Genomic DNA, 22,690 nt, shown 5'->3' on the forward strand with positions numbered 1-22,690 from the left:
ATTATATGCGAGTACACTAGCAGGCCAGAAAGATTATTAAAACAGCTGACCACTGTGGTAAGATTCTGGCGACTTCTGGCACCTGCCTCTATAGGCTTATCACTTCATTTACAAATTCACCTGTTTTCAAATGACACTTTAGCCTTTATCATCTATATACTAGGGAGCCACTGTAGTATACACTATACACTATGTATACACAATGTTATCAGGGAGACTTTCTTTCCTCTGACAAAGAAAAGTTCTATTATTATTATTTTGCACACGGAACACAGGCCTATGATTCCCCTCTGGCAGTAAACTCTGCTAGGTAGTGCACACTAATTCTCCTTTTTTGACTCAGTATATAATGTTTTCCGCCCAAGATTGGTTCCAGGCGCTAGAGGGATGTATCGTATAGGATTGATGGCACAAATTAAAGTTCTAGCACGTAAGAGCAACCGTGTAAACACGAGAAAACCCGGAGCACAACGAGGCACGCGGCACTGCTCCACTGCTCCAGTCCACTTCTACTTGACAATCTCAACAATTTGTGGTAGAACTATTACACAGTAACTATCTTCCTGTTGTGAAATTACCATGAAAAGACTTATCTTGAAGAACAGTGTTGTGTAACAGTGCGAGTGTTGCAACTCCCGACTGAGTGGAGGATGTGCGACTTTCCTCAAAAGACACTACCACTTCAGTCAAGACATCGAATACCGGGTTAATTTCCCTGCCACAACCCAGGGAAAACTTGCAGGTCAAATACAAATACCCAGGTAAGTCCAGTCAGTTATAAACTTAGTTAGGTCGACTGCAGCAGATAACTAGTTCATATTTTGTCTGAGTTTACCAATATAACCCATTATCTGAGGGCCATTGAGCCCAAACAAGTAAGTTAGCATCATGTCAAATTCATACGCTGAATTATACACTCCTTTGGGGCAATTATGTATTTATGCTTACCTAATTTCCCACAGCCCATAGGATTGGATGGACCATTATGGTTTCTCAAGACAATGACCAGGGGGTGGCTGCAGAGATGTTGAGTCGTCAAAACTAAGTACCTTTCTACAGTCCTTTAACTTGTTTGTCTTAGCTTGCTCCAATACCTCACAGACAGCATCAACCTTAGTGATGGACAACATCAACCCTAGTGATGGACAACAACCACCTTAGTGATGGACAACATCAACCTTAGTGATGGACATCAACCTTGGTATGAACAACATCAACCTTAGTGATGGACAACATCAACCTTAGTGATGGACAACATCAACCTTAGTGATGGACATGAACCTTGATGGTGAACAGCATCAACCTTGGTGATGGATAACATCAACCTTAGTGATGGACAACATCAACTTAGTGATGGACAACATCAACTTAGTGATGGACAACATCATTTTAGTGATGGACAACATCAACCTTGGCGATGGACAATTTTAACCTTGGTGGTGAATAGCATCAACCTTGGTGGTGAACAGCATCAACCCTAGTGATGGACAGCATCAACCTTAGCGGTGGACATCAACCTTGGTGATGTACAACATCAACCTTGCTGGTGAACAGCATCAACCTGTAGAAAGAAGCCATAGAAGTTAAGTAACACACCTGATCTACATCGTCCAACACAGACAATACCGAAGTTGACAGACGGGAATAAATTTCTTTTGGCTCCCCAGGAAACAATGAGACATAACCCCGAGCAAAATAACACAAGTATGACACCATTATCGAGAATGAGAGATATGACCTTAGTAACAAATGAGACAGAAAAGGGGACTAAGAAGGTATTATCATAACAGCCAGGGTTCTAGATGTGGCACTCTGAGGGTGACACACAATACCTTGTCATGTATCTAAACTGTCATCTACTATGACACTGCACTGGTAGAATTAAAAAGGGCTGAAATCCCCACAATCTCCATCAGGCTCTCCATATATGCAATAATATAATACTAAGAAGAAGAAGATAGGTTTAAGGCACTTGCCTTAAACCTATCTTCCAATTAGATTGCTACCCTAAGCCCCTCCTAAATAAAGAAGTTCTGGAACCACCATTTTCGAGATGTAAAGATGTCCGTAACTGTTGGCTTGGAATCTTTGTAAATATATCGTTGCTAGGATTATTCTTGTGATCTTATATTCACAAAAAAAAAAAAAAGTCTTTAAGCTCATGTGGGTGTTTACAGAAACTCATTGTAGCCGAAAGTAAGCCTGTCACTGTTACAGGTCAAGTACTGTCGACCAAGGTGTGCGATGAACATTACCATTTTTATCCATGAAGAAGCCTTAAACCTGCAAGTCACACCCTATCTATCTTATAACCCTCCCTAGGGACAGGGAGGGTTATAAGATAAATAGGCTTGATCCGAGAAAGGAGAGAGCAACTCTAAACACTTCAGTCAAGAGCTCTTCAGCAACACCTCAGCTGGAAATATTTTCTGCACATTCTTAAGCTAATCTATTACAGAGACAATGAGAAGAATAATAGCCTGTTATAGAGACATGGAAGATTACAATTTTTAGCAGACAATGAGAACGACAAGTTGTTGCAGCGATAACACGAATGGTGACAATCAATTACAGAAACAACGAAAATTATGACATTCTTTTGCAGATAATGTACAATGAAAATGATAACAATCTGTTATGGAGACAGTGAGAATGAAAATCTGTTGCAGACACAGTTAGGACAAAAAATTCTGAAGAACCAAACTATAGTGGAGTTATCCATGAGCCATGTTGTTGGTCACAAATCGTTTAGTGAGGGCATTACAGCCTCTCCTCACTTATTGATGTACTCGTTTACCGACGACTCGTACTTACGACGGGCTCTCTGACCAGTATGCATACCTAAATAATGTATATTAGAGCTGATTTCCGTTATTCTGTTTATTACAATATGTACAGTACACTACTCTATACACATTTAAAAATATACTAAAAATATTATAAATGGTGCAAGGGTAACATTAAAGCTATATCAAAGATGGTTGACATAAATCCACTATCATTACAGTATGCTCCTCATTTAGCGATGAATTTAAGGCCATGGAACCACATGTGCATCACTAGACCAGTGACACATGATTGAGAATCAGCCACCACATGGGCAGAGAAAACAGATCACACATCCAATATTCCTCTACTTGATATGACAACTTTGTCCAAGTTTTAGGACTAACAATGGAGTCTAGTGGAAATATCTGTGATATATCTGACTGGCTTTGAAGGCTTCTACCATTGTGCAATGGCAGTATTAAACCTTAAAGGGAGCATGTAGTGTCATCCACACACGAAAGCTATATCAGCATCTCGTACTGAACAATCTTCTATTACTATTATATATTCAACAGATAGTGCCCAACCTCTAGGGAGTTATATAGCACCATGGTAATGCTATATATCTTGAGTTGGTTCTATAGCTTATTTTCTTTCAATAATGAACATATGCCACCAATGGTTAATTTAGAGGCCAGTGACTGTGCCCTCAGCTGGCTAGTAGCTGAGGGCAGTCACTGGCTCCCACTTCAACCTTGGTGGTGATGACTTTCATGTAAAAGCGCATTAGTCTCTGGTGTCGCATTTTCTGTATAAACAGTACAGTGGAGCCTCGAGTTTTGAACGTACAGATTATCAAACTTTTTGAGTTTCGACCGCTTTTTTCGAACCAATTTTGTTCCGGGTATCGAACTCTACCCGTCTTTTGATCCACCGGGTACCAGACCTGTCCACCAGCCTGCTCTGTCTGCATCCCCACACAGGCGTCGTGAGCAGTCTGGCTTTGTTGATGCTTGAGTGAACACTAACCTGCACGCTCATTCAAACATTTCACTATTAATTCACGGTGTTTAGTGCTTGTGTGACTGTGAAATAAGTTACCATGGGCCCAAAGAAACTTGCTAGTGGTACCCCTGTGGTAAAGAAAGTGAGAAACACCATAGACGTGAAGAAGGAAATAATAAAAAAATATGAGACTGGTGTGAGACTTGTTGAGCTTGCCAGGATATATGGCAAAAACAAGTCAACCATCGCTTCTATCCTGGCAAAGAAAGAACAAATCAAGGAAGCTGATGATGCGAAAGGTGTTGATATGCTAACCAAAAATAGATCACAGACAGTCGATCAGGTTGAGAAGTTGTTGCTGGTGTGGATCGAGGATAAAGAGATGGCAGGTGATAGTGTTTCGGAGACGATTATTTGTGAAAAGGCAAGGATTAAGGATGTGTGCAAAGTGGAATGAGTTGTAAACTTTTGTTGAAAACTATCACCCTCACCAAGCTGAAACAACCCATCTCTGCAACAAGTTCAGTGACAGAACCATGTCCCACTTCAAGAAAATGTTAAAGAGGTGCCAGATACAGAGGACTGTGGACAGTTACTTTGTGAGACAGAGGTCCAGTGACTCTCAAGCTGGTCCTAGTGGCATTAAAAGACAGAGAAGGGAAGTAACCCCAGAGAGGGCTTTGATACCTGAAAACCTTATGGAGGGGGATTCCCCTTCTGAACACTAACCCCAACTCTCTCTCTCCTCCTCCCTATCTTTCAGATGCCATCACCAATCTTCAATAAAAGTAAGTAAAAATTTTATTTTTTATGTTTATTTAAATTTATTACTAACTGTACTATGTATGCTTGTTGTGTGTATGTAAAACTATAATGTAATCTCTATAAAATGTATTTTTTTTTTTGTGAATATTTTTGGGTTTCTGGAACAGATTAATTGTATTTCCATTATTTCTTATGGGAAATATTGGTTCAACTTTCAAACATTTCGACTTTAGAACTAGCTCCTGGAATGGATTAAGTTCGAAACTCAAGGGTCCACTGTACATGGTTTGGGCCATAAAAGACACTGGTTTAGGCCACCAAAGATGACAGATTTAATGTTATTAATATGCTTTACATTGCACAGTTTACTCTTATTGTATCATTATTATTATTATTATTATTATTATTATACAAAAGAGCAAGCACTAAACCCACAAGGATCAAACAGTGCTGGGAAAGGGATAAAAATTCAGTCTGATTAAAGTAATAGGATAGCCTCAATTTCTTGGATCAAGAGCCCTTCACAAACATCAACTCAACTCTCTTGAAGAGATTGCTCGCTCTTCTCTTGATCAAGGAAGTCACGCTTCACTGTCGGATACAAGATGAATATCATCTAATAATACCGAGTAATCCAGCCTTATCTGGAAAATGGTCAAAGACACCAAGTGATTTGGCATTTGTTTATTACTTTACTCGAGGAATCACAATACTGTGGTGGTCAACCAGTGCTTGTGGAATGGGAGATAAAAAGGTTTGATACAAAGAATGATCAGATAGCTCTACTTCCACCAGTTTCAAGGCACCCCCTTGCAGGGACTAATATAATACAACAGAGTGACATCCAGACAAAATTAGTAGAGAATTTTATCATTTCTTCAATGGTGTTATCAAAGCCTCTTAATGTATGTACTTGAGACAGCTAAGTATTCTATGGAAATGTTTCTCCAAAGCTATGAGGATCTTGGTCTGGTGCCACATAGGCTGGTGTAGCTCTTTTGGTGAATAACCTAATAGACATTAACCATTTTATGTGAGTTGTTATAGATAATGGATACCATCATGTTAAACAGTGTCGCAAGTCTCCCTATAACACCAGGGGCTTACCATTCTCTGTAACCACCACTGTCAAGTCGACTTATCCAGCAGTTTTTTTTTGCATTTATATGCTCAAAGACTAGTATGCAGATTACATGATATTTAACCTATGTAGAGTTTTTCACACCCACATGAGAGGATGCACATACAGTGGGGCCCCACTTATATGGTAGGTTAGGTTCCAGGCTACTACCAGAAAGCGGACATCACCGGAAAACAGAACTCCATTTTTCCACTTATAAATGCATACAAATGCCAGAAAACTAGTTTACACTAACATATATTAAGGTAACAGTAGAAATAGGCATTAAAAACAATAAAAAAGTAAACATACACAGTACATTCATTATTTACCTTAAAACATTTTTAGTCTTAATGTAGGGTGAGAAGTGAGTGGTATTTATTTGTAGGAAGTCGGGTGTAGGTAGACCTGGCTCCCGATCCCAAACGTAATATACAATATTTAAAGCAGCCCAGAGCGATAAAATACACATACAATACACTCATTACTTACATCAAGACTAGAGGGACATGCTTTGTGATTTTAATGTGTATCTGCATGCCAACACAGGGTGTAAATTTATTTAGGTACAGGTATACATAAATATAATTATCGGAGTATACATATAAAATACGCAATAACTTTAAAACACTTGAAATTTTGGAAAGCTTCCAAACATAATGGAGAGACATGGAGCTCACAGATGTAAACACACCGGGTGGCGTGTGGTGACCATATTAGAGCGTCAGGTGGGGGTAGCCATTTAGCAAGTTTAGGTCATAATTTAAAATGTCCGTATTAGAGGAACACCGTAAGGCGAAACGCCGTGAAGCAGGGCCCTACTGTATTAGTCTGCTTCAGTGTTATGATGATTTTAAGTTTTTGCTCTTGTTAATTTGCAGATGGATTATGGAAATAACAATTACTTAGATGTTGCTGATTTGGAAGGCCCAAGTTATGTTGTGCTTCCCACTCCCTGTGGGTAAAATGATTCACTCTTCATTTTCCTTGCCTTCCTCATTTTGCATACAGTGTCTTTTTAGTATATTTGTTGGCAACTCTTGCCATCCAGTTTAAATCTGTCATAACCCATGAATATTGTAGAAATATTGAAGAGCTGCATTAAATGATGATGTTAATTGAATTGTTGTACGCCATGTGTAGAAGTGTTTAAAAGCAGCATTAAGTTATGCTTAATGCATTCCTATATAGCTTAGGTTTAATCTCATTTACTGGGAATGCACAGATTCATAGGAGAAAAAAAAACAGACATAAAATAAATTTTTAGTATGATACACTTAAGGCAAAAAGTACAAAAGCAGTTTATAAACCATTGTGTATACTTAGTGTGATCAAGACTCACAGTGGTGATAAAAGGACGGTAAACTGATAGAAATGGATGTTTAGCTATGCTAGAATTATTATTTACAAATACTTGAGGTAGTTAAATGACAATATATCGTATCTTTCATATTAATGTACATATACTGTACTGTGATGCATACCTTTATAACTGTGGAAATGTTAAAGAAATGTGAAGCAAATTTTCAATATATGATAAAGTTTTATATATATAAGATTTTACACAAATTCAGATACAAATAAGTTAATTATATATATTATATATATGTGTCAACATTAATAAATATGATGAGTATATAAACATTCAAAGCTTTCCTCGAAATAGATTATTTTATATGACAGTCTCCATTCAGACATTCATCAGTAGTTGTCCCATAATAGTATAATTTTTATACGTAGAAGCTATCAGATAAAAATTAGCTTTAAACTTTTTTAAATTATAGAACAGTGCAGTCATTTATCATTCTCAGAACTTGTTGCATTAGTTTCTTTCTTAGTTGCAGCCTCGTGCAGCTCAAATAATTGATAAATCTGCTCATCACTAAATTGGTCTAAGTCTTTACCCTTTAAAGGTGTACCAAACACCTTAGCTGAATGAGAGCTACTAATTCTAAGCTGCTTAACTACAGTGACTGCGTACTTTGTCCATTCCTCCATGAATATCTGAGCTTGCTCTGGAGTAGCTTCCTTGTGTCGTCGAAACTCATCCCGGGTGTACTGGTCACCTGGAGAGAAGATACAGTCAAACTTATGGGTCTGCTTCATGTCATCAGTGCTTTATACAGTAGGGCCCCTATAGCTGCAGGTCTGGTATTTGCAGTTTACCATGGCCCATAAATAATCCTTAATTTTGCTTAATAATGGCCTCAAAGTGCAAATGTAGTGATGGCAGAAGTTCTTCAAAGCCTAAGAGAAGCAATGACATGCTTCCCATGTCCCTACATATTAGTCTTGTACATACCTATTATAAAGTTTAATACACACATTGTGTGTATTAAACTTTATAATAAGTATGTGTAAGATTTATATATAGGGTTCGTTACTATCAGCAGTTTCAGTATCTGCAGCAGATCCTTGATACATATTCCGCAGATACAGGGGTCCAACTGTACTCTTAAAATTACTTTGTTCGTTTTTAATACAGTAACATAATACAGTAGGACCCCACTTATACAGCAGGTTAGGTTCCAGGCTACTGCCTTAAAGCAAAAATCGCCTAAAAGGGAATGCCATTTTTTTCCATTTATAAATGCGTATAAATGCCAGACAAGTTAACAGTAACTTTTATAAAATTAGCAATAGAACTAGGCATTAAAAACAATAAAAAGTAAAATACACATATAGTACACTCATTACTTACCTTAAAATATTTGTAGTCTTAATGTAGGTGAGAATGAGTAGTGTTTATTGTAAGAAGTTAAGTGTGATAGGTATGGTAGCCAGCCAAGCCACCCAACCCACACGTAATAAACTTCAACATTTAAAGAGCCCTAGAGCGATAAAATGCATATAGTGTATACTCAGTACTTACCTTAAAATATTTGTGGTTTTAATGGTCTGAATGTAGGGTGCAAGGTGAATAGTAGGGTAGGTAGGTATCGTAACCCCATCTGGCAACCTCACCCACACATTATATACTAGGCATATAAAGCGCCCTAGAGTGATAAAATGCATATACAGTACACTCATTACTTACCTTAAAATATTTGTAGTCTTAATGTAAGGTGAGAGGTGAGTAAATGAGATTAAATGAATAAAAAGAGAGAGAGAGAGAGAGAGAGAGAGAGAGAGAGAGAGAGAGAGAGAGAGAGAGAGAGAGAGAGAGAGAATGAGAGAGAGAGAGAGAATGAGAGAGAGAGAGAGAATGAGAGAGAGAGAATGAGAGAGAGAGAATGAGAGAGAGAGAATGAGAGAGAGAGAGAGAGATGAGAGAGAGAGAGTGAGAGAGAGAGAATGAGAGAGAGAGAGAGAATGAGAGAGAGAGAGAATGAGAGAGAGAATGAGAGAGAGAGAGAATGAGAGAGAGAGAGAGAGAGAATGAGAGAGAGAGAGAATGAGAGAGAGAGAGAGAGAGAGAGAGAGAGAGAGAGAGAGAGAGAGAGAGAATGAGAGAGAGAGAGAGAGAGAATGAGAGAGAGAGAGAGAGAATGAGAGAGAGAGAGAGAGAGAGAATGAGAGAGAGAGAGAGAGAATGAGAGAGAGAGAATGAGAGAGAGAATGAGAGAGAGAGAGAATGAGAGAGAGAGAGAATGAGAGAGAGAGAGAATGAGAGAGAGAGAGAATGAGAGAGAGAGAGAATGAGAGAGAGAGAGAATGAGAGAGAGAGAGAATGAGAGAGAGAGAGAATGAGAGAGAGAGAATGAGAGAATGAGTACATGAGAGAGGACAGATGCGAGTTTTGTAAACAAACCAGCCGAACACATGGTTATAGTTCACTCCACAAGCCGACTAGAAAAAATCTCATATTTATGTTAATTTATTCTACTGTGGGTATATTTATCATGTTTATATGTTATGCAGTGTGTTTATTATATAAGTTTGAAAAAAATATCATAGATGGATTAAGCAAAATGTCTATACAGTGGACCTTTGGTTTTCGTGCTTAATCAGTTCCAGAGACACCAGCAAAAACGGAAATCAGCAAAAACTGAAACGGTTTTCCCCACAAGAAATAATGTAAATCCAATTAATCCATTCCAGACACCAAGAAGTATTAACAAAAAATATTTTTTTACCTTAAAGACAGATTTACATGCACAAAAGAATGAACATTCAACATGACACTTACCTATTCTTGGTCAGAAAAGTGGCAGATGCAGTTCAATGTAGATAAATGCAAGGTTCTGAAGCTCGCGAGTGTCCATAACCCTAGCACTTATAAGTTAAATAATGTAGAACTTAGCCATACAGATTGCAAAAAGGACTTGGGGCTTATGGTAAGCAGCAACCTTAAACCAAGACAGCAATGCCTAAGCGTACATAATAAGGCAAATAGATTACTGGGATTTATATCAAGAAGTGTAAGCAACAGAAGTCCAGAGGTCATACTGCAGCTTTATACATCATTAGTAAGGCCTCACCTAGATTATGCAGCTCAGTTCTGGTCTCCATATTACAAAATGGACATAAATTCGTTAGAAAACATTCAGCGTAGGATGACTAAATTAATACATTAGAAATCTTCCTTATGAAGAAAGATTGAAGACTCTTAAGTTACATTCACTTGTTAGACGAAGAATGAGGGGAGACCTGATCGAGGTGTATAAGTGGAAGATAGGTGTTAATAAAGGAGATATTAATAAGGTCTTGAGGATATCTCTCCAAGAGAGAACCCGCAGTAATGGATTTAAATTGGATAAGTTTAGATTTAGAAAGGACATGGGAAAGTATTGGTTTGGAAATAGGGTAGTTGATGAGTGGAACAGTCTACCTAGTTGGGTTATTGAGGCTAAGACTTTGGGTAGCTTCAAGTTTAGGTTGGATAAGTACATGAGTGGGAGGGGTTGGATTTGAGTGGGACTTGCACATCAGAGCTTATTTCTTGGGTAGCATTGAAAATTGGGTTGGGCAAATGTTTTGTTAGTGGGATGAATTGTAAAGGACATGCCTAGTATGGGCCAACAGGCCTCCTGCAGTGTTCCTCCTTTCTTATGTTCTTATGTTTATTGAAGACTGTTGTTGGTGGATGGAGACAGGGAGGAGGGGAGAGGGAAGAGAGGTTATTCTTTGGAAGGGGAATCCCCCTCCATAAGGACTCTAGGTACTAAGCCTTTATCTGGGGTCACTTCCCTTCTTTGTTTTTTAAGGTCACTAGGACCAGCTTGAGAGTCACTGGACCCCTGTCACACAGAATATCTGTCCAGATAGGTCTGTTTCTACTGTCTCTTTAAAATTTCCCTAAAATGGGACATGGCATTGTCATTGTAAAAGTTGCCTGCAAGGATTGCAACAGCTTTCTCAGGGTGATGTTCCTCCAAAAATGAGTGCACCCTACTCCACATTGCACAAATCTCCTTAATCTCTGAAGAAGGCACCTTCCATCTCTCTTCCTCCTCCTCTGAAGCAATTTCCTGAGCTGTGGTCTGTTGCTGTTGCAGATGAAGCTCTTGCAGCTCATTGTGGTCCTCCACCAACTCTTCCACATCCTGGCCACTCACATCCAACCCTATGAAATTCCCCAACACCACAATCGATTGCACAACTAGTATAGGGTTGTCAGGGTCAGCCTCAAACCCTTCACAATCCTTTGTTGAGGACACAATCTGGCCAGTTTTCTCCAAGCAGAGTTCATCATCCTGGAAGTCACTCCCTACCAAGCCTTATCTATAAGGCTTATGCAATTGAAGATACTGAAGTGATCCCTCCAGAACTCTTTTAGGGTCAATTCAGAGTCTGAGGTTATGTCAAAGCACCTTTGAAACATTGCTTTGGTGTACAGTTTTTTAAGTTTGCAATGATCTGCTGGTTCAAAAAGCTGGATGAAAGGAGTGGTGTTAGGAGGCAAGAACTTCACTGTTACAAAACTGAATTCCTTAGACAATTGGTTTTCCAAGTCTGGAGGATGAGCAGGCACATTGTCCATTAACAGGAGGCACTGGAGTGGCAATTTATTATCCAGGAGGTATTTCTTCACACTTTGACCAAACACTTCATTGAACCATTCCAGGAAAATTTCCCTCGTGATCCTTGCTCTACTGTTAGCCTTCCACATCACACACAATTTACTCTTGACAACAGTTTTTCTTGAACACTGGGATTTTCAGTGATACACCAGTAAAGGCTTCACTTTGAAATCCTCACCAGCATTACCACACAACAAGAGTTAGCCTATCTTTCATAGGCTTGTGTCCTTGGAGTTCCTTTTCCTCCTGTGTGATGTAGGTGCTCTTTGGCATTTTCTTCCAAAATAGGCCTGTTTCATCACAGCTGAACACTTGTTGGACTTGGAATTTTTCAGCCTCTACATAGTCCTTGAATTCCGGCACGAATTTTTCAGCCGCATGTTTGTCTGAACTGGCACCCTCACCATGCCTTACAACACTGCGTATGCCACTTTGCTTCTTGAATTTTTTGAACCAGCCTTTGCTGATCTTAAATTCACCAACATCAGCACTCGTTCCAGGCAGTTTCTTTATGAAATCATCATGCAACTGCCTTGCCTTTTCACAAATTATTAACTGCACAACACTATCTCCTGCTAACTGTTTCTCTTTGACCCACACCAACAACAATTTCTCCACATTTCAATTGGTTGGGATCTGTTTGGTTATCGCATTCACCCCTTTCACAACATCAGCTTCCATGATTTCTTTTCTGTTCGCTACAATGGAACTGATGGTTGATGGTGCCTTCCTGTACATCCTACTGAGGTCGGCAATACGTATGCCACTATCAAATTTTTGAACAATTTCTTTTTTCATTTCTACTATGTTCCTCACTTTCTTTACCAAACAAAGAACTGACACTAGGAGCTTTCTTTGGGGCCATGGTGGCTTATTTAGCAGTCACACATAATAAACAAGTGCCAAAAACAATGGATTATTGCGAAATGTTTCATGTGACCTTGCAGGATATGTTCACTCACCGAGAAACAACGCGACACTGCCTCAGAATGCATGTGGGAGGTGGATTTATGTGCACGCGGGACACTGGACAGGTTCCATACCATCAACGAAAACAGTGGAAATCAATGAAAATGGAAGCAATGTGACGAAAAAACTCAGGGAAAACAAAAATCGGTGATAACGGAGATCGACGAAAAGGGAGGGTCCACTGTACTGTATATTGAAATAAACAGAATAGAGAAAATCAGCTCTACGTTGCTGATGTTGCAAAAGTGGAGAATGCGATAACAAAACAGAGACCCCAAACAATTGAAGATGTGGAGAAATTGTTGTTGGTGTGGATCAAAGAGAAACAGTTTGTGGAAGATAGTGTTGTGCAGTTGATAATTTGTGAAAAGACAAAGCAGTTGCATGGCGATCTCATAAAAAAATTGCCTGGAACGAGTGCTGATGTTGGTGAATTTAAGGCCAGCAAAGGCTGGTTCGAAAAATTCAAGAAGCGAAGTGGCATACACAGTGCTGTAAGGCATGGTGAGGGTGCCAGTTCAGACAAACATGCAGCTGAAAAAATTTGTATGGCAATTCAAAGACTATGTACAGGCTGAAAAATTCCAAGCCCAACAAGTGTTCAATTGTGACAAAACAGGCCTGTTTTGGAGGAAAATGCCAAGGAGGACCTACATTACATAGGAGGAAAAGGCACTCCAAGGACACAAGCCTATGAATGACAGGCTAACTCTCTTGTTGTATGGTAATGCTAGAGGAGATTTCAAAGTGAAGCCTTTACTGGTGTATCACACTGAAAATCCCAGAGTGTTCAGGAAAAACAGTGTTGTCAGGAGTAAATTGTGTGTGATGTGGAAGGCTAACAGTAGGGCAAGGGTCACGAGGGAAGTTTTCCTGGAATGGTTCAATGAAGTGTTTGGCCCAAGTGTAAAGAAATACCTCCTGGATAATAAATTGCCACTCTAGTGCCTCCTGTTAATGGACAATGCTCCTGCTCACCCTCCAGACTTGGAATTCAGTTTTGAACAGTAAATTTACTCATCCAGCCCATGGACCAGCAGATCATTGCAGACTTCAAAAAACTGTTCACCAAAGCAATGTTTCAAAGGTGCTTTGACATAACCTCGGACTCTAAATTGACCCTAAGAGAGTTCTGGAGGGATCACTTCAATATCTTTCCTTGCATAAGCCTTATAGATAAGGCAGGGAGTGATTTCCAGGACAATGAACTCTGCTTGGAGAAAATTTTGGCCAGATTGTGTCCTCAACAAAGGATTTTGAAGGGTTTGAGGCTGACCCTGTCGGCCCTACACCTGTTGTGTAATCAATTGTGCATTGGGGAACTCCATGGGGTTTGATGTGAGTGGCCAAGATGTAGAAGAGTTGGTGGAGGGCCACAATCAAGAACTAACCACTGATGAGCTGCAAGAGCTTCATCTGCAACAGCAACATATCACAGCTCAAGAAATTGCTTCAGAGGAGGAGGAAGAGAGATGGAAGGTGCCTTCTTCAGAGATTAAGGAGATTTGTGCAATGTGGAGTAGGGTGCATTCATTTGTAGAGGAACATCACCCTAAGAAAGCTGCTGCAATCCATGCCAGCAACTTTTGCAATGACAATGACATGTCCCATTTTAGAAATATTTTAAAGAGATGCCAGAAACAGACCTATCTGGACAGATATTTTGTGTGACAGGGGTCCAGTGACTCTCAAGCTGGTCCTACTGGCATTAAAAACAAAGAAGGGATGTGGCCCCAGATAAGGACTTGGTGCCTAGAGTCCTTATGGAGGGGGATTTCCCTTCCAAAGAATAACCTCTCTTCCCTCTCCCCTCCTCCCTGTCTCCATCCACCAACAACAGTCTTCAATAAAGGTAAGTGTCATGTTGAATGCTCATTGTTTAAGGTAAAAAAAAATTTTTTTGTTAATACTTCTGGGTGTCTGGAATGGATTAATTGGATTTACATTATTTCTTTAAGGAAAATGGTTTCAGTTTTCGCTGATTTCAGTTTTCACCGGTCTCTCCAGAACGGATTAAACCCGAAAACCGAGGGTTCACTGTACACTTCTGTTTAAACATTTAAAAATATACCAGAAATGATATAAATGGTGCAAAGGTGACAGTAAAATAATATAAAAAATAGTAGACACAAACCCACTACCATTATAGTATGCCCCTCACTTAGCAATGAATTCGTTTACAGACGTAGTCTTAGGAATGGAACTCTGTCGTTAAGTGAGTAGAGGCTGTATATGATTTACAAGTGATGGCCATCACAAGGCTCAATAGAGTAATACACTTTTCTACAGCTGGAAAATTATCAGTTTGATACTAAAAACTAGAAAATATGAACAGCTTTAGAATGATCAACATTAAAAATTTGGATGTCAAATTACCTACACATTACAACAGCCTTTTTACCTTCCATATACTGCATACATTAATCCAAAAATTAGGAGATCTCTCAAGTTATTCTATACCTAGCTCTCTGAGTTCCATGGGTAGGCCACGATGAATCTTAAGAATAGTCTTATACAGGATTCGGACACATTGTAGATGGGTCAGGGTCCGAAGAGCTTTTCCACTTCCCATTTTAAACCTGAAAATAGGTATATATATTCAACTGACAAAGTTACATAAAAATTAATCTTTCAATTAGACTGGAATCCCTAATATTCAGGATGAGATGTAATAGCCTTCAATAAACACATAAAAAAAATAGGATCAGTCATTAACACATCTTGGTTTGCAGTACAAGGCTAATGCAAATATCAGATAGCAGGATTACTGCCAAATCAACATTTGTACGTACGCATTCAGTAAAGAGATAGGATTTTTTATGCCCAGGAAGAATTAATATAGTAATACTTAATGCTATTAATACTATGCCTGTATAGCTTTAAGAATAATTACAATGGAACAGTAAGGTTGTAGTCAATATGAATTCAGATGATAATGTAATACTTAACCCGTAAACGGTCCAGACGTATATATACGTTTTTTCAACATTTGAAAGTACAGTATGGCCCCGCTTTACGGCGTTTCACCTTACAGCATTCCGCTAATACGGCGATGTCAAATTATGACCAAAATTTGCTATACGGCAAGCGGTCTTTCAAATATGGCGCCCCCCCACCCAGTTTGTTTACATTTCCGTGACCACATCTATTATGTCAGGTAACTTTCCAAAATTTCAAGTGTTTTAAAGTTACTGCATATTTTATATGTACTCTGATAATTATACTTATGTGTACCTGTACCTAAATATACTTACACACTGTGCTGGTGTGCAGGTACACATTAAAATGGCTAAGTCTCTCTCTACCCATGATGCCATTCTACGTAATAATAATCACTCTTGGGCACACTAAATGTCTTATTTTACACCAATATAGGCATTTTCATTAATCCATCTATGATATTTTCCTCAAAATTATATACGAAACCCATTACATAGCATATAAACATGATACATACACTCACAGAATAAAAATTGATGTAAATATGAGACTTGTTTACAAAGCAGCTGTGTAGGTAGTGTCGGAAGAATTACGTTTTCTCTAGTCAAACTGGGGGATAACTGTAGAAAAATATTCTTTTCATATGCCTTTACTCTATACAGGTCTCCCTCAACATTCACTTTTTCAACTTTCACGGGCTTCACACATTCGCGAATTCCCAACCGCCAAATTCCCAGCCACCAAATTCCCAGCTGCCAAATCATATTTAAGTTTCCCGCCACCTGCGAGTCCCTACTACCCTCCCTCCGACCCCCGCAACTGGCAGCCAGCCCTCCCACCACTCAGTTTAGTGAGTGTTTTGTTTGTTCATTATTTGCTATTAAACTACAGTATAAATAATGTAAACCCATTCATGACTGCATATTGGAATGGCTATTCAGACAGGTATTAGACGGTGACATCATGTGTTTACTATTGAACACTGCAAAGAATTAAACATTTCTGCTACAGCTAATAATAACAATAGTAATAATAATAATAATAATAATAATAATAATAATAATAATAAATATGATATAATTGAAGAAGGAAATTGTACAAAAATATGAGGGAGTGGTTGACACATCATCAGTGTGACTTTGTTTATGCTGGAGTGAACATTAGTCTCCCTGCTCTTCCAAACATTTCACAATAATTCATTGTGTTTGGTGCTTGTAGATTGAGTGTGACTGGAGTGGTAGAGGCAGTGATTGAGGCAATGATATTTAATAACATACATGTTAATAATAATACATGTTATTAATAATATGTACTATTATTATTTATAGCATATATGTTATTAAATACCACTGCCTCAACCGCTGAATTACTGTGAAATGTTTGGAAGAGCAGGGAGACTAATGTTCACTCCAGCATAAACAAAGTCACACTGACGATGTGTCAACCCCTCCCTCGTATTTTTGTACAATTTCCTTCTCCAATTATATCGTATTTATTATTATTATTGTTATTATTATTATTATTATTATTATTATTATTATTATTATTATTATTATTATTATTACTATTGTTATTATTAGCAATAGCAGAAATGTTCGATTCTTTGCTGTGTTCAAGAGTAAACACATGATGTCACCGTCTAATACCTTTCCTAACAGCCATTCCAATATGCAGTCATGAATGAGTTTACATTATTTATTCTGTAGTTTAATAGCAAATAACGAACATACAAAACACTCACCACACTGAGTGGTGGGAGGGCTGGCTGCCAGTTGTGGGGATCGGAGGGAGGGTAGTAGGGACTCGCAGTGGTTGAGGCAGTGGTGGAGGCAGTGGTATTTAATAACATACATGTTATTAACATACATGTTATTAAATAACATATGTTATTAAAGCATAACATGTATATATTTAGTACAATTTACGACATTTTCATGTATTTTATGATTATTCATGGTTCAACAAGTTAAGGAAGCAGTATTGTAATATATTTCCCTACAATATATTGGGGCACCAAACATTCACTGTTTTTCAACATTCGCGAGGCTCTTGATCCCCTAACCCTCGCGAATGTTGAGGGAGACCTGTATATAGCAATTCACGACCCTTGAGGGATTAGTGCTTTTTATAATAATAATAATAATATTATTATTATTATTAATAATAATAATAATATTATTATTATCTTCATTCACTCTAAAAATGGTGTGTTGCTGTTTGTTTATTCTGAACTAACTTGTACAACTTGTAAGAGTATTTGTATTGTGAGGTAATTATTATTATAATAAAAAAATATTGAGGTAAATGTTTTACAAACTCTTACAAATGGACGTGAATGAACTAAAAGTAGACACATATTAATACGCATTTATTTCGCCTTATAGGTAGTAGGTTGGTAGACAGCAACCACCCAGGGAAGTACTACCGTCCTGCCAGATGACTGTGAAACAAAAACCTGTAACTGTTTTGCATGATGGTAGGATTGCTGGTTTCTTTTTCTGTCTCATAAACACGCTAAGATAACAGGGATATCTTGCTACTCCTACTTACACTTTGGTCACACTTCACAGACACGCACATGCATATATATATATACATACATCTAGGTTTTTCTCCTTTTTCTAAATAGCTCTTGTTCTTTTTTATTTCTTCTATTGTCCATGGGGAAGTGGAAAAGAATCTTTCCTCCGTAAGCCATGCGTGTCGTATGAGGCGACTAAAATGCCGGGAGCAATGGGCTAGTAACCCCTTCTCCTGTATACAATTACTAAAAAAGAGAAGAAGAAAAACTTTATAAAACTGGGTTGCTTAAATGTGCGTGGATGTAGTGCGGATGACAAGAAACAGATGATTGCTGATGTTATGAATGAAAAGAAGTTGGATGTCCTGGCCCTAAGCGAAACAAAGCTGAAGGGGGTAGGAGAGTTTCAGTGGGGGGAAATAAATGGGATTAAATCTGGAGTATCTGAGAGAGTTAGAGCAAAGGAAGGGGTAGCAGTAAAAGACTCTTGAGTAGACTTCAGGATGTACATGTTTATAGAGGGGCCATAGATATATCAGATCACTTTCTAGTTGTAGCTACACTGAGAGTAAAAGGTAGATGGGATACAAGGAGAATAGAAGCATCAGGGAAGAGAGAGGTGAAGGTTTATAAACTAAAAGAGGAGGCAGTTAGGGTAAGATATAAACAGCTATTGGAGGATAGATGGGCTAATGAGAGCATAGGCAATGGGGTCGAAGAGGTATGGGGTAGGTTTAAAAATGTAGTGTTAGAGTGTTCAGCAGAAGTTTGTGGTTACAGGAAAGTGAGTGCGGGAGGGAAGAGGAGCGATTGGTGGAATGATGATGTGAAGAGAGTAGTAAGGGAGAAAAAGTTAGCATATGAGAAGTTTTTACAAAGTAGAAGTGATGCAAGGAGGGAAGAGTATATGGAGAAAAAGAGAGAGGTTAAGAGAGTGGTGAAGCAATGTAAAAAGAGAGCAAATGAGGGAGTGGGTGAGATGTTATCAACAAATTTTGTTGAAAATAAGAAAAAGTTTTAGAGTGAGATTAACAAGTTAAGAATGCCTAGAGAACAAATGGATTTGTCAGTTAAAAATAGGAGAGGAGAGTTATTAAATGGAGAGTTAGAGGTATTGGGAAGATGGAGGGAATATTTTGAGGAATTGTTAAATGTTGATGAAGATAGGGAAGCTGTGATTTCGTGTATAGGGCAAGGAGGGACAACATCTTGTAGGAGTGAGGAAGAGCCAGTTGTGAGTGTGGGGGAAGTTCGTGAGGCAGTAGGTAAAATGAAAGGGGGTAAAGCAGCCGGGATTGATGGGATAAAGATAGAAATGTTAAAAGCAGGTGGGGATATAGTTTTGGAGTGGTTGGTGCAATTATTTAATAAATGTATGGAAGAGGGTAAGGTACCTAGGGATTGGCAGAGAGCATGCATAGTTCCTTTGTATAAAGGCAAAGGGGATAAAAGAGAGTGCAAAAATTATAGGGGGATAAGTCTGTTGAGTATACCTGGCAAAGTGTATGGTAGAGTTATTATTGAAAGAATTAAGAGTAAGACGAAGAATAGGATAGCAGATGAACAAGGAGGCTTTAGGAAAGGTAGGGGGTGTGTGGACCAGGTGTTTACAGTGAAACATATAAGTGAACAGTATTTAGATAAGGCTAAAGAGGTCTTTGTGGCATTTATGGATTTGGAAAAGGTGTATGATGGTGGATAGGGGGGCAGTGTGGCAGATGTTGCAGGTGTATGGTGTAGGAGGTAGGTTACTGAAAGCAGTGAAGAGTTTTTACGAGGATAGTGAGGCTCAAGTTAGAGTATGTAGGAAAGAGGGAAATTATTTCCCAGTAAAAGTAGGCCTTAGACAAGGATGTGTGATGTCACCGTGGTTGTTTAATATATTTATAGATGGGGTTGTAAGAGAAGTAAATGCGAGGGTCTTGGCAAGAGGCATGGAGTTAAAAGATAAAGAATCACACATAAAGTGGGAGTTGTCACAGTTGCTCTTTGCTGATGACACTGTGCTCTTGGGAGATTCTGAAGAGAAGTTGCAAAGATTGGTGGATGAATTTGGTAGGGTGTGCAAAAGAAGAAAATTGAAAGTGAATACAGGAAAGAGTAAGGTTATGAGGATAACAAAAAGATTAGGTGATGAAAGATTGGATATCATATTGGAGGGAGAGAGTATGGAGGAGGTGAATGTATTCAGATATTTGGGAGTGGACGTCTCAGCGGATGGGTCTATGAAAGATGAGGTGAATCATAGAATTGATGAGGGGAAAAGGGTGAGTGGTGCACTTAGGAGTCTGTGGAGACAAAGAACTTTGTCGTTGGAGGCAAAGAGGGGAATGTATGAGAGTATAGTTTTACCAACGCTCTTATATGGGTGTGAAGCATGGGTGATGAATGTTGCAGCGAGGAGAAGGCTGGAGGCAGTGGAGATGTCATGTCTGAGAGCAATGTGTGGTGTGAATGTAATGCAGAGAATTCATAGTTTGGAAGTTAGGAGGAGGTGCGGGATTACCAAAACTGTTGTCCAGAGGGCTGAGGAAGGGTTGTTGAGGTGGTTCGGACATGTGGAGAGAATGGAGCGAAACAGAATAACTTCAAGAGTGTATCAGTCTGTAGTGGAAGGAAGGCGGGGTAGGGGTCGGCCTAGGAAAGGTTGGAGGGAGGGGGTAAAGGAGGTTTTGTGTGCGAGGGGCTTGGACTTCCAGCAGGCATGCGTGAGTGTGTTTGGTAGGAGTGAATGGAGACAAATGGTTTTTAATACTTGACGTGCTGTTGGAGTGTGAGCAAAGTAACATTTATGAAGGGGTTCAGGGAAACCGGCAGGCCGGACTTGAGTCCTGGAGATGGGAAGTACAGTGCCTGCACTCTGAAGAAGGGGTGTTAATGTTGCAGTTTAAAAACTGTACTGTAAAGCACCTTTCTGGCAAGACAGTGATGGAGTGAATGATGGTGAAAGTTTTTCTTTTTCGGGCCACCCTGCCTTGGTGGGAATCGGCCGGTGTGATAATAATAATTATTTCGCCTGACCAAGTGATCGTCCACTACCTGTTCAGTTTGTGTTCTTACATTGTCTCAACTCTGTATCTCGTTCTCTCTCTCATTTACTCTTTCGCTAACTAGTTGGCTCTCAATGACGATGGCGTCTAAGGTTAGCTGTAATAAAAAGAGAAGTCGTAAGCCTCTTGCTTTAAGTACCAAGTTAGAGGATGATGGTGTGCCATTCTGATTTTATTCAATAAACACCCTGCCACTCACCTCTCACACATTAATATTAATATTTTAAGGTAAGTAATAAGTGTACTCTGTGTGTAACTTACCTTTTATTGTGTTTTTAATGCCTATTTCTATTGCTAACTTAATATAAGTTAGTGTAAACTTGATGTTTGGCATTTATTGCACATTTTATGTGTGCTCTGATAATAATACTTGTGGAGCTGTGTGGTAGCTGGGTGGAGGGAAAACATTACGTTTTCTCTGTTCAGCCATCAGAGAAAACGTGTATGAATCTGCGTTTGGCGCAGCCACTCCCTCACTCCGCTTTTCTTTACAATTTTCGGCATGAATTATTCATTACTTCTACCTTCGTTTATGATGGCATCTAAAGGTAGTTGTTAGAAATAATTAAATTCAGTGAACAAGGCATGTCGATGTTAATAATATGGCTCTGGGACACAGTGTAGGTAGCCGGTAGGTGTAGCCCAGGTGGACTACACCTGCCGGCTACAACTACCGGCTACCTACACTGACTTTCTACAAATAAATACTACTCACCTCTCTTCCTATATTAAGACTACACATATTTTAAGGTAAATAATGAGGGTACTGTAAGTATAATTTACCTCTCTGGGATGTTTTAAATATCGTATATTAAGTATGAGACGGGGAGCCAGTGCTACCTACACCTGAGCTACCTGCACCTGACTTCCTACAAATAAGTACTACTCACCTCTCTCCCTAAATTAAGATTACAAATACATTAAGATAAGTAATGAATTTACTGTGACTGTATTTTACTTTGTGTGTTTTTAATGCCTAGTTCTATTACTAATGTAATATAATTTAGTGTAAACTTGTTGTCTGGCATTTATATGCATTTATAAATGGTAAAAATGGCATTCTGCTTTCCGGCGATGTCTGCTTTCCGGCGATAGCCTGGAAGCTAACCCGCCATATAAGTGTGGCCCTACTGTACAATAATGAGTATGCAACAAATCTAGGAAATTCTGCTAGGGAGTATATTACTAATAGCAAGTATTGTGTGAGTTTAAATATTGGGAAAAAAAATAGGTTAATTGGTTTGTTTACCTGCAGCATTAAAGTTAGATACAAAGGGATATTATGCACAGCAACAAAGAAAAGACAGTTGTAAAGCAAACTTTTATTGTGATATTTTCCTCCATGTAGAGCTTTATTAAATTATTGGCTTGCTAAAGCTCTACACAGAGCAAAACATTGTCATGGTAAATTATTATTAATATTATTATTATTATCACCATCATCATCAGTAGGATTATACAGTGCCTGTGGGAGAGGGGGATGTGGAAGGTAATCAGAATCAAGGAGCTGTCATGGTAAATACAATAGAGCCCCCACATCCACTGATTTGGTATCTGCAGTTTCAGTTTTCCATGGTTTACTGTGGCC

General features: G+C 38.8%; 1 protein-coding gene across 7 annotated transcripts in view; it reads right to left on the bottom strand.

Moving 5' to 3' along the window:
* Positions 1-6,910: 6,910 nt before the first annotated feature.
* Sdhaf3 (Succinate dehydrogenase assembly factor 3) overlaps positions 6,911-22,690 on the bottom strand; it is a 41,358-nt gene continuing 25,578 nt past the window's right edge. For all 7 annotated transcript variants that reach the window (XM_070091064.1, XM_070091058.1, XM_070091081.1 and 4 more), the window contains 2 exons: positions 15,052-15,170; positions 6,911-7,725 (listed from right to left, as the gene is read on the bottom strand). In XM_070091064.1, the coding sequence (XP_069947165.1) occupies positions 7,454-7,725; positions 15,052-15,170 (391 nt within the window). In that variant the 3' untranslated portion in view covers positions 6,911-7,453. The remainder of the gene's footprint in view (positions 7,726-15,051; positions 15,171-22,690) is intronic.

The sequence above is a fragment of the Cherax quadricarinatus genome, chromosome 3, assembly GCF_038502225.1.
Source record: "Cherax quadricarinatus isolate ZL_2023a chromosome 3, ASM3850222v1, whole genome shotgun sequence".
NCBI lineage: Eukaryota > Metazoa > Arthropoda > Malacostraca > Decapoda > Parastacidae > Cherax > Cherax quadricarinatus.